This window comes from Haliaeetus leucocephalus, unplaced genomic scaffold (genome assembly GCF_000737465.1).
Source record: "Haliaeetus leucocephalus isolate CR32 unplaced genomic scaffold, Haliaeetus_leucocephalus-4.0 Scaffold555, whole genome shotgun sequence".
NCBI lineage: Eukaryota > Metazoa > Chordata > Aves > Accipitriformes > Accipitridae > Haliaeetus > Haliaeetus leucocephalus.
The window spans coordinates 8,673,688-8,691,987 of record NW_010972991.1 but is presented as its reverse complement, the minus strand read 5'-3'; the positions used below and the strand labels follow the sequence as shown (position 1 = coordinate 8,691,987).

At 42.0% G+C, this 18,300-nt stretch overlaps 2 protein-coding genes across 4 annotated transcripts in view; one reads left to right on the top strand and one right to left on the bottom strand.

The window, feature by feature from the left end:
- COL14A1 (collagen, type XIV, alpha 1) overlaps positions 1-16,414 on the top strand; it is a 121,605-nt gene extending 105,191 nt beyond the window's left edge. The window contains exons 42-47 of the mRNA XM_010576963.1: positions 1,089-1,124; positions 1,554-1,620; positions 3,125-3,313; positions 13,228-13,305; positions 14,257-14,412; positions 15,766-16,414. Of these exons, the coding sequence (XP_010575265.1) occupies positions 1,089-1,124; positions 1,554-1,620; positions 3,125-3,313; positions 13,228-13,305; positions 14,257-14,412; positions 15,766-16,091 (852 nt within the window). The 3' untranslated portion in view covers positions 16,092-16,414. The remainder of the gene's footprint in view (positions 1-1,088; positions 1,125-1,553; positions 1,621-3,124; positions 3,314-13,227; positions 13,306-14,256; positions 14,413-15,765) is intronic.
- The window catches only part of MRPL13 (mitochondrial ribosomal protein L13), a 45,940-nt gene continuing 40,852 nt past the window's right edge, over positions 13,213-18,300 (bottom strand). For 2 of the 3 annotated variants that reach the window (XM_010576964.1, XM_010576967.1), the window contains one exon: positions 14,185-15,007. In XM_010576964.1, the coding sequence (XP_010575266.1) occupies positions 14,836-15,007 (172 nt within the window). In that variant the 3' untranslated portion in view covers positions 14,185-14,835. Of the gene's footprint in view, positions 13,223-14,184; positions 15,008-18,300 lie in introns of those variants that run through there. The other variant, XR_774954.1, reaches the window with a different exon arrangement.

Sequence of the window (18,300 nt, the reverse complement as noted above, 5' to 3'; positions counted from 1 at the left end):
ACAGAATTTACTTTTTTTTCAAAATCCAATTTGCTTTGGAGATTTAGTCCAATGCAAGCATTTTTATTTGGTTGAGTGGAAATGAAATGACTGATAATATATAAGCAAAGATAATAACCTAATGCCTAGTTCTGCATAGTTTCTAAGTGGAATCATGAAATCTACTAAGGAGATTTGATGAGCTATGGAACTTATTACTATCAATGTATAATATGCTGACTATTCAGTTCCTGTCCAAACACATGTTCCAGATATTGAACTGAATTTCCTAGAGTGTAGATGTTCCTGTGAGTCATGTAAGACTCACTCTTCTGTGAATGTTTAGACTCTAGTAGTTCTGAAAAAAACAGCTGGGTGGGTGAAAAATTATTGAGCTTCAATAACTGTCTTTCCTAAAAGGTAGAGTAATAGAAAAGACCTAGAAATAATCTTGAAGTCTTTGTAGGAGTTTCTTCTTTCCCAGGATAGAATAAGCTGTGCTTTAACCATGCATCAGTCAGCTGGTTATCTCTTCATGCAGACCTTTCCTCGCTTCAGGAGTTCCTGAGAGATGTGTAGCCTACCCCAAAACCCTCCATTGGTGAAGTTGTAACTGCCCTAGACAACTTGTTCCAATCCATAATGTACCCTACCATCATTAAAGTATTATATTATCTTTAATGTCATACTTAATTTTCTGTGCAGTTTAATCCTGTTGCTGACTCTGTTCATAGCGGATGCAGAGTCCTGGTGCAGAAAATGCTACAAATTTCAGACTGATATTTTGTCTCCCATCAGCCCTCTCTTCCTTATAGTCAGTGATAATTAGACCCATTTCAGCCATGCTGCCATATTAAACAAGAGAATTCAGTACATGACAAACCCCAGAGAAAGTCATTGTTGCCATGTAATTGCCAAAGGTGAACATTTTGTTGAGTACTGAAATGGAAAAAGTATATTCGTTATTGTCGCAGAACCTCCTGAAACCTTGTTCCTTGTTTATTTTTTTCTCCTTTTACTGTGGTGCTGCAAGGGAGACAATGTTTAGGTGTTAAAAATTTTGAGTGAGAACAAAATGAGAATTAATTTTGTATTGAATCTTTTCATAGGGTCCTCCTGGAGCTAAGGGTGAAAGGGGTGAGCGGGTAAGTCTATGTTCACGTTAGCTACCATTTTTTTCCTGCCTGGCCTTCTGTCTCATAAAAAGCTTTATCCAACAGCTTATGTTTCTCTATGTTTACAGGCACAATAGTTCTCTCTGTGCAATCAAGCAAACTTTTCTTCTTTTCCAGACATTGTCTTGTAGATAGCTACATTAATGTTTTGAAGGTGAGAAGTGTGTGTCATTAAGCATGTCCCCAAATCTCACCTTAAGGTTGTCTTCTCAGACCTCTGTTTGCTGGCTAAAACCAGAAATGGGAACCATGTCAATCCCAAAACTTCTTTGGCTTTTTTTCTCATCTCTGAGGATATAATCTCTCAGGGAAAATAAATGTCTTCCATTGTTTTAAGTGTTTTCAAGACAGAAATGATGCAAAAAATTGTGTTATGACACTGCTGATGTTATTATGCAGGGTGATCTCCAGTCCCAAGCAATGGTGCGTGCTGTTGCTCGTCAAGTGTGTGAACAACTCATCCAGGGTAAGTACATCAATAGTTCATATGCTTCTATCTCTAGAATGGATCTTTTCCTGCCACAATTACTTAAAATATGATGCTTTTCAAAGCATCCAAGGGGATCTGTTTGTTTCAGGCTAGACAGTCAGGATTTATGTTCCAACTAGATTTATGTTCAATTAGGTTTATGTCCAACTAGAGTTGATTAGCATAAAGCATTGCTGTGGTTTAAGCTTAGTCAGTAACAAAGCACCACGAAGCCGCTCGCTCACTCCTCCCCCTCCAGCCCTGGTGGGATGAGGAGAAAATATAAAGAAAAGCTCATGGGTTGAGACAAGGACAGGGAGGGATCACTCACCACTTATGGTCACAGGCAAAAGACAGGCTCAACTTGGGGAAGAAACAAAATCAATTTAATTTACTGCAGATCAAATCAAAACAAGGATAATGAGAAGCAGAACCAAACCTTAGAACACCTTCCCCCACCCCTCCCTGCTTCCCGGGCACAGCTTCACTCCTGGATTCTCTACCTACCCCCCCACAGTGGTGCAGGGGGATGGGGAATGGAGGTTGGGGTCAGTTCATCACATGTTGTCTCTGCCGCTCCTTCCTCCTCAGGGGGAGGACTCCTCACTCTTCCCCTGCTCCAGCGTGGGGTCCCTCCCACGGGAGACAGTCCTCCATGAACTTCTCCAACGTGAGTCCTTCCCACGGGCTGCAGTTCTTCATGAACTGCTCCAGTGTGGGTCCCTTCTGCGGGCTGCAGTCCTTCAGGCACAGGCTGCTCCAGTGCGAGCTTTCTCATGGAGTCATGGCCATCCTCAGGGGCATCCAACTGCTCCGGCGTGGGGTCCTCCCCAGGCTGCAGGTGGGCATCCAGTCCACCGTGGACCTCCATGGGCTGCAGGGGGACAGCCTGTTGTCTCACCACGGGCTGCAGGGGCATCTGCTCCTCAGGCACCCCCCCCTCCCCTTCTTCACTGACCTCAGTATCTGCATAGGTGTTTCTCTCACATTCCAATCTCCTCCCCTGCTGCAGGTTTCCCCTTCTTAAATATGTTATCCCAGAGGTGCTACCACTGTCACTGACTGGGTCAGCCTGGGCCAGCGGTGGGTCCGTCTTGGAGCCAGGGAAGCTTCCAGCAGCTTTTCACAGGAGCCATCCCTGCAGCCCCTCCCCCACTACCAAAACCCCACCACACAAACCCAAACCAGCCATTGAAAAAAAAGCTTGAATTGTCTCCAAGCTATTACAGTACACAGAAGCTTCTGCTGTAACAATTTAAAATTTTTATAGACATAAAATACAAAAAAAGCCCACCAGAGCAAGGAAATAAAATTCTACACAATAGTTCTTCCACTTTCTGTGTACTCCCTAAACACTATTTCTCCACCAAGAAGCGTACAACTTCATACTATCACCGCATGACAGACCACAGCCTTGAGAACCTGCCAGTGCTCTGTTCAAACTCAGCTGAACCAGATTCTCCACTGGAACTTGAAAACGATGGCACTTTTTTCTTGACAGGTCATATGGCAAGATATAACTCAATTCTGAACCAGATTCCAAGCCAGTCTGTCTCAACACGAACCATCGCAGGACCTCCTGGTGAGCCTGGTCGGCCAGGGGCTCCAGGGCCGCAGGGTGAGCAAGGATCACCAGGCATGCAAGGGTTTCCAGGAAGCCCTGGTCAACCAGGAAGACCAGGAGAAAGAGGTAGGCTTCGTACTCCACATATATAAAAATATACCTCCCTTTCCTGATACATTATAATGGCTTTTGTCTCCTGTCTAAATATGAAAACAAGAGTTTTCTCACTTGTTGACTGGTGAGCTCAGCACAGACCATAGTGAAAGCTCTGGAGACTCAGTCATGAAGGTAATGCAGGCTTTGCCAGGTGTGATTTGGCAGGATCAGACACAGGTTTAATGCCTAAACTGCTGAAGATTGGTGGCATTCAATTGGCCTCATCCCATCACATCATGCTTTCATCTTAGGACTCTGAAGTGAGCTGGAGCTGTAAATGTATAAACAAAGGAGCTTTTGGAGAAAGTCAGCTGCAGAACTGACAGGTTTGTGTTGGGGAAAGATTGAGCTTTTCTGCTAAATGTGAAATGTGTCAGTCTCAAGATTTCTAAGTTATGATAGTCTGAAAGGAGCAAGGTTGATAAGAAGAGGGAAAACAATCCTAGTTACAGTGAGATCAGAGAGAAGTAATACAATTAACTGTTCATTTACAGTAATTCTCCTCTGTATTCTTACTTGTAGGCTAGATCCCTTTCTCCTTTCCTCCTCCAGCATTGTGGAGGAGCAAGCTCCATGTTTTGATTTACTCTCTCTCTGTGTAACCCTGGCAATCTTCAGTATACCAGAGTAGCCCTGAGCTCACAGAGGCAGTACTGAGTAGTACTGTGTAGTAGTGCTATGATTGTGAAAGTGCTTTAAAGGCCATCACATGAGGAAGTGCCCAAAACCCCAAGAGACAAATGTCATACTCAAGAGCGATGAATTGGTGTTGCTGTTACAAAATCTGCTAACTGGGTTTTTAAAAATGAATTGCCATGAAGGCTGTTCAGTTCAGGAGCTTAATAGTTCCAGTTCAAAGTAGCCATGATGACTAGAGTTAAAACACTGTTTTGAAAAGAAAGTCTTTGAGTGAACCTGTGAGTGGGTCCTTTCTTCCCCTCAAGACTGTAATTCTAATTACCTTCTTGAAAAAAGAGGCAAGGTTTAGGGTACTAGCCTCTCAGTCATGCTGCTGCCTGCTCCAGCTGCGCAAAGACCAGACACTGTCCAGAAAAAAGAAGGAATGAGAGGGTGGGAGGCAAGTAGGAAAGAAAATTGGAAGAGATGGCAAGTGAGGAACTGACTTTAAAAGTGGTGACCTGGAGAGACTGAATGCAGATTTCAGGGTAGCTGCTTAAAATACTAGTGTATTTTAAATGGCTTCTCAGGCAGGAAATGTTTAAGCACACAGAATATTTTGCTGGGGCTTCAGGAATGGAGGAACCACAATGCCAGGCTATGAAAAGGGAAACCTGTCTGGCATTTACCATGGTTTTTCCATTGTATTTGTTGTGCTGAGGCCCAGACCAGCATGTTGTACTACTATGAAATCACCGAGTAATTAGCTATAGTCATTTAAAAGAAACATGATGTGGGTTAACTCACTGCTGATAATATTAATATCTGGGAAGCAGCATTGGCAATAGCATGAGTACAGAAAGGGTAAAAACACATTAAAAAAGAATATATTTTCCTCTCTCTATATATAACTGATGTTAGAAGGGACTGATTTTGGCAGGTAGTGCTTGTGGGGAGTTTCATACTTGGTAGAGAGCAAGCTCTTACCGAGCATATTCAAGAATTATAATCAGTCAGCCAGAGCTCTCTGCAGATTTTTATAAAATGTGATGCCAAATGTTGGGAGTGTTTACAGTACTTATAGCTTAAAATGACACTGTTTTAAGAAAAAAGAATCTATGTGTAAACTTAAAGACAAAACAGTTGTCTTTATTCAGAGTGAAAATGGCTTTTAGGATATTCAAGTAACTGGAGCCTTGCACAGAACATGGAAGGAAGAGAAAGGAGCTCATTCAGAACCTAGGGAAAAATATAGAATAATTTATTAGTCCTTGAGGATTTAATTTCTTCAGAAGAAACTGAAATTTTAGATTGATAGTGTGCCTGATGTAGTAGCAGTTTATTTAACAGAAAGATACCTTTTGAGTTGTACAGACCCTTGGGATATCTCAGAATCCATTTCTAAGGAATTGCTCTAAGTTAACCCCAAAATGCAGCAGTGAAAAGTAAAAATTATTTTTACTAGTTTCTCATGCTTGTGGAGATTGATTGGAAGTTTCTTGTGCCTTCCCAGTTCTCACTTGATTCCTGACTACATATCATACAGTGAAGTAGCAGATTAAAATTGCTCTGCTTCTGGATGGAGAAGGTCTTAGTTTCCAGTGTCTACAGCAAGGAGGGTGAATGGACTCAGACCCCATCCCTTGCTGTGCTCTGAAGCATTGTTTGTGTTTAACTTGTTCAGCAAGTCACAATGTATAGTCCTGTGCTGAAGATTTCCAGCCAGCCACCTGGAGGTTTTTATGAACTATGTGTTTCTTTTTGCTGATGTCATCAGCATTTTAGATGTATATGAAGTCAATATAATGTTCAAAACCAGTGCCAGATTAGCAACTCCGAAAAGTCAGCCTCCACCTTTAAATACAGAAAATACACTGCAACAGTGACAGCAGTGTCCATAGAGAGTACTAAAAAGTAATAGACACTAAAAGGAAAAAAAAGACCTGTTGTTTATCTAGTAGAGTGTTGCTTTTTTCCCTTGGGTTCAAACTATTGGGATTGCTGCAAAAACCTGTTACTGCCAGTGAGCTGAGTGGCAAGGTGCTGGTAGAACAGGAAGAGGGAAGGTGGGGGAAGGCTGAATGTTTCTTCCTACTCACCTCTCCTGCCTACCCCCCATTCCATCCCAGTCTGTGAGAAGGGGGAACTTCTGAAACCAGCGTGTGGAATTGGTTAGAAATCATGCACCAAAGAGAGTTTTTTACTGGAAAACGTCAGCAGTGAGAGATCTTGACATCAGTCAACTTCCCTGCTAACTTGCCTGGCCAATAGCTTCTTTTCCCTCGTTTACCTTGTCACTCTGCCAAGCATTAATCAGATGTTTTGGAAGGAGGCTTGGACTGAGACAGTGTCTTGGAGTTTTGCTAAAAACCTCCACTTGAACTTCTAGGTCCAGGGTGTCCCATTCCTGGATGTATTGTCTCACTAGTAAGACACTGAGCTGGTCCTTCCAAGAAAGACCACCTCAGTGAGAAAAGATAAGTCATTCTGTTGACAGATTCAGTTCTCAGTGTCTGTTGCCAGCTGAGATCTATTTTTTCCAATGTAGATGTAAGTGAATGGATTAGGATCACGCTAAGACATTTGTTATTTAGTTTTCCTAGTTGATTGTTTTAGCTGTACACTGTGTGGTCTTATCTGTTGCATTTTTCTAATGACATGAAAAGAAACATCTCTAGCAATCTCAACATTTGTTAGCAATATTAACATTTCATTGGTGCCCCAACAGGCTATTTGAATTGGACTGGTGATTTAAAGATTAAGGAAGCCACATTGTGTTATCAGGCCCCTATAGTACATAATCCCATATAGATTACTAGGATTTTGCTCCCTTACATATTTGCATAAATAGAGGAGTTTGGAAAAACACAAACTCAAACACTGATTATTCACAGCACTCATCCCTATTTTTATTTTAACTAGTTCACTGCACTGGTTTCTATTTTCATATCAGCTAGTTCAAACATCTTTTGTTTTGATTTTATGTTTATGAACTGGGACTTAAATAACTAGTGTCTGGCTTCTGAGTGCTCAGAAAGTAGTTAGACTTCTGCAAATTAATATAAAAAAAGAAAAGATTCACTGTGGGTTTTTTCTTTTTTTTTTTTTTTAGTTATTTTTATAATACAGGGGTATTTTTCTCAACTGTGAGGAAAAATGTAAAAGCCATAGTAAAAATTATGCTGAGGGACTGCTAGCTTTCAGATGCTGTGAAAGTGCAGTTGTTCTTCTACTACTGTGTGGACTTCTGAGTTTATGATGTGTCCTGAAGTGATGCACAAAAGTTACTGCTACTCACTCCGTCCCACTATGATTAAAATACAATAAATAGCTAAGCTGTCACTGGGAAAGTCACTATTCTAAAGTACAGCTTCATCCATATTTGCTTCCTGGCTTCATATGAAAGAGTAAGTTAAACATGTGTTATTGAAAGCTACATGTTTATAGCTCTGACGGCAAAATTCCAATGGAATTAAATGGAACTGTTGCCAGTTGAGCCAATTAAATATTTTTATTTACAATTTTAGCTTTATCTAGATAAAAAAAATCACCATGTTATTATACTTTATGCTTACAACTGAACATCTTTGAAAGAGGACATTTTTGGTAGCAGTTTAATTTTTCTTAATTGCAATATGCAGTTCTCCTCAAAAGACAGCATTCTCTTAAAGACAAAACCAGATAAGCAATACCCAAGATTTCCTTTTGTGCAGAAACCATGGACATTTAATTTTCTTTGCTAAAGAATGTGTTCATGATCTTGGTTTTGTTTTTAATAACTGATGCTATCAGAGGTATCTTTAGCAGAGTGTTGGAAATAATTGATTTCAGTTGCTTATGATCTCCATGGGGTTGAACCCAAGCCATTGCTTATTCTGGCTGGCAACAAGACATAAAAAAGTGGTTAGCGTGAAGGGGGAGAGACAGTTTGATGGTATTGCTGAAGTATGTCCAGAGCACAAATATGAAAACAGTTACTAGAATTTGAAGCCACTCTAACTCAAATGACAAATTTTGATACACACTTTTATCCCTGAGAGTGATTAACCATTGCAGTAGCTTACATGGAGAGTGATGTCTTGTCTGGTTGACTTTCTGTAAGCTATGCTCTAATGAAATGCAAAGATGACCTTGAGAGCAAGCAAAATGGGTGAATTTTGAATGTTCTGTCCCTCCCAATGGAGGGAGCCATTCATTAACTATGACCAAGAGGTCTGTGAATCTCTTAACTTACTCTCATTAAAGAGCTTTGGTGAAAAGTACATTAGGGAATCCCATGGAGTGCTTGATTTTAACTCATGTGAGTTTTGCCTTAGGAGTAGGGTACACTTGCTTCAGTGTTTGTGTTCTCTCTCACTTGGGTAAACTTCACTGGAAATTAGACTAAAAGAAACCTGAAGCAGACTTGTATCTTGGCCTTCAGTATGTTTGCTTTAGGAACTTGATATCCATGTGATTTCAAAGGAGGTTAGCCCTGCACAAGAGCCTCATAACTTGTTCCAGAATGAACATTTCATTCTTAGCCTGAGTAGATTTGTTCCATCTTTATCATTTCTTACTGCAGTTTATTTTGTGAACATCACATATGGGTATGTGTTCTTGTGCGTGTAACAAATAATAATTGAGTGCATGGAAGGCTGTGATTTGAAAACATTGTGGCCATTGTCTTTGAAGTCACCATGTAATGTTGTCGTACAGTAGGATAAGCAATGGTCCTCGTACTAAACATCTGTATAGATTCCAGATGGTTATCATGGGCCAGTCTTCTTATGATCAAAGCAATCCACACAAACAGACTTTGCCTTTTGAAAATGGCAAGCATTTCCTTACAGGCCATGTATGGTAAGAGACAATTTAGATGAGTTTACCTTGTTAAAAAGCCTGCAGCAGCAGTAGTGAATTGTAACAGAGAAATCTCTCCATATGTTTGAAGCAAGCCAGGGCTAAGCAAATTTTAGGTATCTGGAAACTGCATTTGGAATGCAGGACAAGAGGTTTGCCTGAGAAATTTGTCTTTAAAATGGGTGGAATTCAGCTGATCACAGATGACATGTTTTTTTGGCAGGTTCTCCCAGGAATATAAATGTAGGTTAGAGCATATATCTGCCACCTAGGACTGCTTCCTACATACACTATTCAATGCAATCATTCATCGAAGGTTCTGGATAGCCCTTCTGACTGAAACTGCAATTTCTGCTAACCAAATGCTGGATTGCAAACAGGAGGCTCATACTGGACTTGGAAGATGGTCTCTGAGAGCAGGAATCCCATGTATTACACTACTAAGAATCCCAGAAGAAAATATGTTAGCAAATTTCAAGATGTCTGAGTAGTGTAAACACTTAAGACCCATTGACCTTCAGTGAGATTTAGGAGCTAGGGCTACCAAAGGCTATGGATATAAAATTCCTGAAAATTATGTTTTGGACACTTTATAATCTGAAAGTCTAAAATGGTCTGTACAAGACCAATAGATACCTCATACAACCATGAAGTAAGGTAGGGGTACTGCAGTATGTTAGTACACAGGAGGCAGACACAAATTTGCTGTGCTGTGGTCCTGAGATCACCAAAATGGTTGTATTACCAGACTGCTGAGCCCTTCCTTACCAACAAGGTTGTATTAGCTCAAGGCTACACCTTCATCAACCTGCTCACACTGCTTTTAGTAATCTTGTAGTTTGGCCAGAGGTTGCTCATTATCCACCTGCAAAAGGCTGCTAGGAACTAATTTAGTTGTGGTGTACAAGCAAGACAGAAAATGGGAAGGTTATATGTGAAGGAGGCTTGGTAGAAGAGATGGCAGTGCTAGTTCCTCTCCAGCTTTTCTCCAGTGGCTAAATGGTTAGAGCACAATTTCAGAAAATCTGAAGCTGAATTCCTTTCCTACCTACTACCAGCCCTGGGAGAAGGTCTTGTGGTCCAGTTTGATGACTATATTCCTCTGTGTTTTGGATATTAGATCTTGGAACAATGGTTGAAACAAGGCCACCCTCTCACTGATAACTTTTTGAGCAGTTAGGCTAGAGAGTCATTCTTAATCTTTTTGGCCTATTGCACACTGAGGTGGTTGTCAGAACCATCGAGTAGGGTAGAACATACAGTCATGTATTCAAGCCACATCATCAGGACTCTCTACACTTGAACATCCAAGATTTCTGGATTTCGGCTATATGCCATCATCTAAAAATCTGCAGAGCCTGCATGTGGGATGGGTCTCAGCATGGCAGAGCCACTTTGTGCTGCTGTCTGCACTGTGGAATGAGCTCAGGACTTCTCCAAGGGGCTCAAATACAGTGGGAAATGGAAGGGCGCTAGAGAAGGGGAGAGGAGATCCCTGAAATTCTACTGGCCTCTTACGCAGACCAGGGCTCATAAAAACTAGTGGGATCATGACACCGATATAATTTAAATCTTTCAGTGTGCATGCGTTTACCTGTTTCTCTAGATAGCTAGAGAGGTAAAATGTGTGCCCTGGTGAGTCAGCTCTGGAAGCTGTTCCTAGAGGGGTACATTCGTGGCATGCCTCCCTTCAGCATTTTTTCTCTATTTAATTGTGACCACCGTAGGACTCTGGCTTCTGTAACCTATTCTAAATGCCTAGCTCTCTTCAGGTACTCCCGAGTGAGCGTGGGTGCTTAACTGAGTTGTGCACATCAAACTTGGCTTCATTCCCCTGCCAAGCCTAAATGCCCTTTGAAAAGCTAGCTTTGTGGCAGCTCTGTAGGTTTTGAGACTTGTAGTTACAGATCGTTTTGAGAATTTCACCTAAGATTTTAAACAGTGGAGGAGTTACTTCACTGTGCTTTGAGTGTCATAGTAAGCACAGGTGAAAGTATTAAACCAGCAAAGGAGAACCCAGCCCATGGTGACAGGAATTGCAGGTCCTTGAATATCAGTGTGAAGCATCGCTGGAAGTCAGTGTTAAGTGACAGTCATGAGATAACAAGTTACGCCATCAGAAATCTGGTTACTGAGCATGATATAAGCAAGAATTTGCCAATAACCTTGGCAGGCAATTCAGGAAATGAAGAATTATGGTAATTAAATCAATGTGTTTGTATTGGGTCTAGCTGGGATGGAGGTAACTTCAGAGGCATGAGTTAGAGTCTCCAGGTCAGAGCACATTCTGGGGTACACCCTGGCACTTGGGTTCCTACACTGGTCAAAGGAACATTTGGTAACACTTCTAACGTGCTAACATAGGTATGGAGTAATGTTAGACTCAGAAGAAACTGATGCAGCACGGCAGTCATCAAATGACTAAACAGTCCAGACAACAAAACACAAAGATTTCACTTTTAGAAATACTTTTATAAATATTTTGTTATCCATAAATTCAGGGATGAGGTGTACAAGACCTTGCTCTGTCTTGCCCAATATCCTCTAGAAGCAAGGAGATACCCGCTATTTGTAAAATAATTATGTAAACATCACCCAGATTATCATACCTGCTCTCTTTTGCCACTTCCTGCTGATTTAGTTTGGCCATGGTATTTCTTGTCTTGGTGGCCAAGTCTCTCCTGTAAAATACAGTGTTACTAGAGACACTTGGAAAGCTTTGGAGACCCCCTAAAGGAAAATGCTGCGAGAAGTGGTTGTGGTTGTATAATATCTCTATGATAAAATAATTGGTCACCAAAAGACATGTTTTTTTAACTCAACGACAAAATTGTGTAACCAAAGGAAATAAAAGGTACAAAATGGAAACTGGAAATACTTAAACTATGCCAGAACAGTGGCAAAAAGCCTTGTAGAGGTAAGACAAAGAGCTCATCATGCTTTGGTTAAAAGCGATGTGCTCAGTATGAAGTTACTGATTGCAGTGGTGTGGCCTGTGTTTTCCACATGATTGGGCTACATGATATATTGCCCTGGAAGCCTCCTGTTCTGTAGAAGATCTACAACTCCTCAGCAGATACGGAATCCGCTGTAATTCAGCAGACTCTTATTTTGTAAACTTGATCTGAGCAATTCTTTGTCAGTGATGGGTTTTAATTACAAATTTTTCCACACTTAGAGTTTGTTCTTGCTTACTTGCTTCTATCAGAAATTAGCTTAGAAAGGAAAAAAAACCACCTTCTATTGCTTCCTGCAAAAATGAGTTGTCCTCCAGATGTTTTTCCCTAAAAGGTAATGGTTACCTGAGCAGAAGGGAAGGAAGGAGGCCAGTCAATTGAAATTGTAGATGCTGTCCTATCAAGGGGCAGCAGCTGTTTTCTTTCTACTTTGTTTTTATGAAGGTGCTCTATGTTGGCTTTGACTCTGAAAGTATGGAAGCTGTGAAGCAGTGAGAGCAATTACCAGCGCTGGGAGGTCTGGAAAATGGGGGGAAGGTCCCACAAACCAGCCTGGATTTGGTGTCTCTGAACCATCCAAATCAAACACAGACTTTACGAGAGTTTCCAAGTCGTCGGTGGAAACTCAGGGTCTGGAATTCGTAGTTTTGACACCTACTTTAGTTCAACGCCACTTATTGTGATCGCTGTGTATAGAAAGTGTTTTTATAAGATGCCATAGTGGTAGTGCAGAAGGAGATGGAAAACTGAAAGAAGGTAGTGCCTTCTCTGGATTACTAGATCTGTGATCTTCATGGATCAGACCCAATGATAGAAATTTAGGGCCATGAGGAAGTGCAGGAACAGAATACAATGGCTGTGCATGTTGGAACATCAGAGTTTCGTAACTGGGAAACTCTTAGACTGGGCTTCATTTGGGGGTACAGATTTTGACTGCGCTGAAACTCCTTTCTTGCATTTTAGCAAGACTTTGCAATAACCCACTACAACTCTCTCCATTTATGCTTACAATCATCTTATGCTGTTTGGTGGGTGAATGTTTGAAAGAAAATTGGCTGTAGCATTAAAATTTGACTTTTCTGGGCCACACAGTAATTTATAGACAGCTTTGTAAGGCTCTGAGGATTCTTCTGACTTACAGTAGTTGTACCTTGGTATAGTCCAGAGGCAGCTTTCCAGCAGGAAGTGCAGCCTGGAAACTGGCTGATGCCTCTGCATACCACCTCAGTGAAACCACCATGGCAGCAGGAATGTTTAAGACCCCAGGAATGCCATGTTTCCCTCAAGAGGCTGTCAGGGAAGGGAGGGAAAAAGTACCAAATAATTCTTTATTTTTACCTCCTTCCTTCTTTGCCATCTGTTTTTAGATGAAAAATAACATATGGAACTATAATCCTGGTTAAATAACAAACACTGCACACAGTTTTGTTCAAAATGTGACTTTGATGAGTACTATTATTTCCTTAGGTTTACCAGGCGAGAAAGGAGAAAAAGGCAATCCAGGTGTTGGCACACAAGGACCCCGAGGCCCACCAGGATCTACAGGTAAAGTTATTGTGTTTGAGGTATCTGGATTAGACCACTCTGACCCATGTGCAAAGCAGCCAAGGCCTGCGTGGCTCTGTCCTCCGCTTCTAAGGTTTAAGCAGCTGAACAATAAGTAGTTCAGGCACCTTAACTGTCATAATGTTCTTACTATGTCATATGATGTCATGTGCCACGTGATGGTGTCATCATTACACAAGTATTTTCCTTTTCCCTGTGATAAACTTCTCCAAAACCTTCTTTTTAAATGTTTTAACTATTTTTTTCAGAGATAGGGTCTGGAAGGGGAAAAAATTAATCTGGATTAATTGCATTTGTTTTCTCATTGACTCAAGGTCATACCTAACTGTGACTTGACAGAGAAATGTATTTTAATTAAGCACATTAATCACAGGGATTTATATTTAGCTCCTGAAAAAGCAGAGAGGGTGATATCCAAGTTCTGTTGAAACAGGTGTAAAATTGCATTGACTTCATTAGGATATTCTGGCCATTAGAACACCGGTATCAAGGCACGGCATTACCCAGAAGCTGTATTGAAAGGGAGTGGGGGAATCAAGAGCTGCACAGGCATCCAGGGCTGTCCTCCCCCCATGAAACTGCCTTTCTGAACATCTGACGCTCGGTGAAACATTTGCTCTAGTATGAATTTCTGGCTAAAAGCTGTCTGTGGCAAGGAAGACAAAGCAGTGGCCAGAGAGGCGACTCATCAGGAGTGGGTCTCCTCTCCGGCCGCTGCTTTGACTTCCTTGCCAGAGGAAGGCTGCAGCCTTTCCCTCAGCTTGCCCGGGGGAGTCAGAGCCAGGATGCCTAACTCCTCCGCTCAAGCGATCTCCTGGAAGTGTTTGTAGCACGCTCAGTGCTGTGTTTTCCAGGCCTGGAAAGGTGGCCTCAACTCCCTGCTTTTACGAAAGATGCTACTCAGATGGTTCATCTCCCTTTTCTACGCAGGACCTCCAGGAGAAAGTCGAACCGGCAGCCCGGGACCACCAGGATCTCCAGGGCCACGAGGTCCGGCCGGTCACACAGGACCCCCGGGCTCACAGGGTCCTTCTGGCCCGCCGGGGTACTGCGATCCGTCCTCCTGCGCTGGTTACGGCATGGGAGGTGAGTAGTCGGGAGTCAGGGTCGCTGCTGTTTGCAGAGGCCGGGGTGGCATTTTCTAACAGCCAAAGTAAGATGGAGGCTACTGGTGAACCTTGCACTAAAAGGTGGCAGCTCCCCAAAAATATGCGTGGCCAGTATTTTGTGGGACTGCAGCACGAAGAGAAGGTGACCCCAGCATAGTGACCAAAGGAAGTCCACCATCTGATCCCAGCCTGTAAAACGGATCCCGTGTAGTGGGTTTTCGTCCTGTACGTGTTTGTGTAGTTGTATGAGCCTGCTCCATCTCAACAGTCTGTGTGTTGAACCCCCACCTCCTAACGTTCGTGACAGCAGAGTTTTTATTTGTAGTTTTTCAAACGTGTTGCTCAACTTCCCCTTCTGTGTGCCTCTGAATGGCATGAGAGCATGACCCTTACTAAACCCCTAGTAGTGTAACCTGACACAGGGATGCACGTGTCCGTCATTAACCAGTGAAGCAATCCGGAGAAAATGATTCTTTCTACATCTCCTCTGCATCCTACTTTCCCGTCTCGTTATAGCACGGAGAGGCCGTGGGAGGAGGTTAACACAATCACCAACAATTACGTCGCCCAACCTAAAATTGAAATTTATTAGTAAAGCAGTCGTTACTACAAATGTTACACATAAGGCGTATTTGTTTGATGTTTACGGTTTAATCTGCCCGTGGGCTGATTTGTATGTTTTACTTACCTGAATGTTTTTGTTGTCGTCTCTTCCTATCCTTTTCTCCTCACTTCCCCTCCCCGTTGTTCATTTCCTGTTTTAAGGCCCAATCCCTTACAATGGCTACCAATCCCGAAGGTGAAAGGCTCATTCTGGTTCAGGTCTCATTTGGCTGAAGGTCAGAGATGGATGCTGAACTGCTCTGTGCTTTCCATCAACGATATTGACTACCACTAATGAACTTACTAGCTGCTGTATATGCACTTAGCTTCCTTGCACTGCTAAAAATTATTGTCTGACCCATTTTTGCCTGTTAATCATGTATTCTAGACCATAATTGGAATAAGCTAAAGCAGGCAGATTGTGCAGTGTATAATAAGTACAGTATTACAACTGGACATTTGACAAATTGTGGTGGTGGTTTCCAACTAACTTGGCTGTCTGTTGGTGGGTTTCCAATTGCTCCAGCTTATTAATTTTGTTACATGTTTTCACTGTTCCTTTATGTGAATAAAAGATGTGTATTTAAAGATTTTATATATATACTCACACACATTATATATAAATATATCTATATATGAAATGTCAATTTCCTAATGAGTGCTTTAATTTTCTACTCCCCTTCTCCTGTGTTAACCGTATGAATACTCTTGGTGGTGGTGGGTTAAGGTGGATACGGTGAGCCAACTGATCAAGACATCCCAGTAGTGCAGTTGCCACATAACTCCTACCAAATCTATGACCCTGAGGACCTTTATGATGGTGAGCAACAGCCGTACGTAGTTCACGGGTCCTACCCCTTACCATCCCCATACTCCCAGTCCTCCTATCCATCACCTCATCTTGCTCAACCAGAGTTTACTCCTGTTCGAGAAGAGATGGAAGCCGTTGAACTGAGATCCCCAGGAATTAGTCGCTTCACAAGGAAGATAGCCAAAAGGAGCGTCAAGACTCCAGTACGCAAAAAGGCGAATGGAAAAAAAACCTCTCAGTGAACTGCTTAAAAAAGGGAAATATTTCATGTGCATCTGTGTTTGGCCTTTTGTCCAGGTGCCTAACCTGTCATGGAAGATGTTTACAGGCTCTTATATTAAAGGAGAAAAAAAATGTACATGACCAGCTGACACAACAAATAATGCTATTATCTTGCATGCCAGAAGCTTAGTATGTTAGTGGGTTGGTGCTAGATGATGATGAAAGATCACTTGTAGATCTTTCTCTGGAGTACTGTTCCACACACTATTCAAACTGTATCTAAAAAACTGCATCCAGCTAGTTGGTGTACGTGGAACCATTCAGAAAAGTTAATGTTTTGTTATCTGTGTTTTTCCAGTTGATTATGTTCTGTTAGTTTTGGATGAATTGCTTTACTAGCAGAGTAACCTGACTAAATTCACTGGAGAACAATGCATAATCAGGTTTCCTTGAACCCAGCTTATTACCGTTTTGCAAAAAAGTCTTATGTTAATGGAATATTTTTTTTTAACCCACGTTATATAAATACACAAGATTGTTCTGTGGGAACACACTGATAATTTATTGTGAACCTCTTTCATTTCTGTTTCATATGCAAATAAAAGTGGCAAGCTTTTATATGTTAATTCTGTATTTGATTGATTTTTAACTTGGAACAATTGTATCAATCTTTGGGGGACAGAATGTAAAGAGAAGAAAATATGTTTTCCTTTTTCAACGCTTCTCGGCAACAGTTTTATTTTAAAGAAGAGAGGCAGTTAGTATAAACAATATTTAGCCTTACTTTTAAAATTATACATAAACAAGTGGAGAGAATAAATATGAGATGAGGTGTTCATATCATCTATGGGCATATATTGACATGCCAAAGTCAAAAGCCCAGCAGGTATAGTCACAAAGGCAACTTGAATCAGCTGATGACGAAAGGAAGGAAAACCCCAACCCAACCGCTTGAGGGGCACAATGCAATTAATGATGTCAGAACAAACCAGGTAAATTATAAAGTGACTCAATAAACAGTTTTGACCAGCACTGTGGAGAACAAGCATCAAAGAAGGATTTAAAGTAGAAGGCCAAAACTGTTCATACATTGAAGTCATCGGTTTGGAACACTTTTAGTCCGGCCCTATAAAGACACAGAGAGAGGACAGCCTGTGGATCCCAGGGCTGTGCTCCTGCTCACCCCTGACTGGGTTTGGTCCGTCCGTGCTCCGTAAGGAAAGACCCATCAGCTTTAGCTTCTGGCCACTGCCAGCCGCTCTCTTAGCTCACCGGGAAGAATACAAACAGGTACCTTTGGTGTCTAACCCCAAATTATCTGCCCTAGAATTCAACCTCGTTAGTAACATAAACCATTTGTACATGTGACTGACACCCACAGCTGTGTATATCGCAGGGCAAGTTCTGGCTCTGTGGCTGCATACCTTCCTCTGCTGTGTTCCTGTTTTCCCATTATTGCTCTCACCCCTAGCTCCCACCACTTTATTGGAGAAAAGTGAGAAAAGTTGATACAAATGTGAGTTGAGTAGTCACTTCCTTACCTAGACTTGCATTTAAAGTAGAAGGTAAAAAAAAAAGTCTAACATAACTTAGGGACTTTATTGTTATGCAGCTTAACCCCAGTTTACAGAATACTGAGGCACCGAATGAGCACGGCTGTGCGTGCACATGTGTAGGTGGCACAGCCTCGCACACACAGCTGACATTCAGAGAGATATTACTAAAATTAAGCACAGGATATGGCTGCATCACGATTAATTTCCCTGGTTGCGCTTGGCTGTGAACACCCAACTCTCTGCCCCCCTCCCCAGCTGGCACTCTCCCACCTACGTGTTGTACTGACACCTTCTAGAGTCCCGTCCCGTCCCCCCTGGCTGTGACGTGCCGACTTGTAGGTCCTGTGGAAGCAACTCTGAGAAGGTCACTGATGGAAAATCAGCATTCAAGCAATTCCGCCTGTGTTGTCTCAGAAAGACTTTGACCCTTATGTTACAGTTCATAATTAATTTGCACCCCAGACTGGTCATCAAGCAATGCTATATCAAATCTCAAGTTCCTGTGGGAGCAGGAAGAGTGGTAAGCCAAAAGCAGGGATGTAGGGAAGACAGCACAGACAGAGTCAAACTCTTCAACATAAAGGCAATTGGTGTTATTTGCGCCATATTTGAAACGGATGGTAACAGCCTGACCAAACCCCCGAGCCTGCCTGTGTCGCGCAGTCGGTGTCAC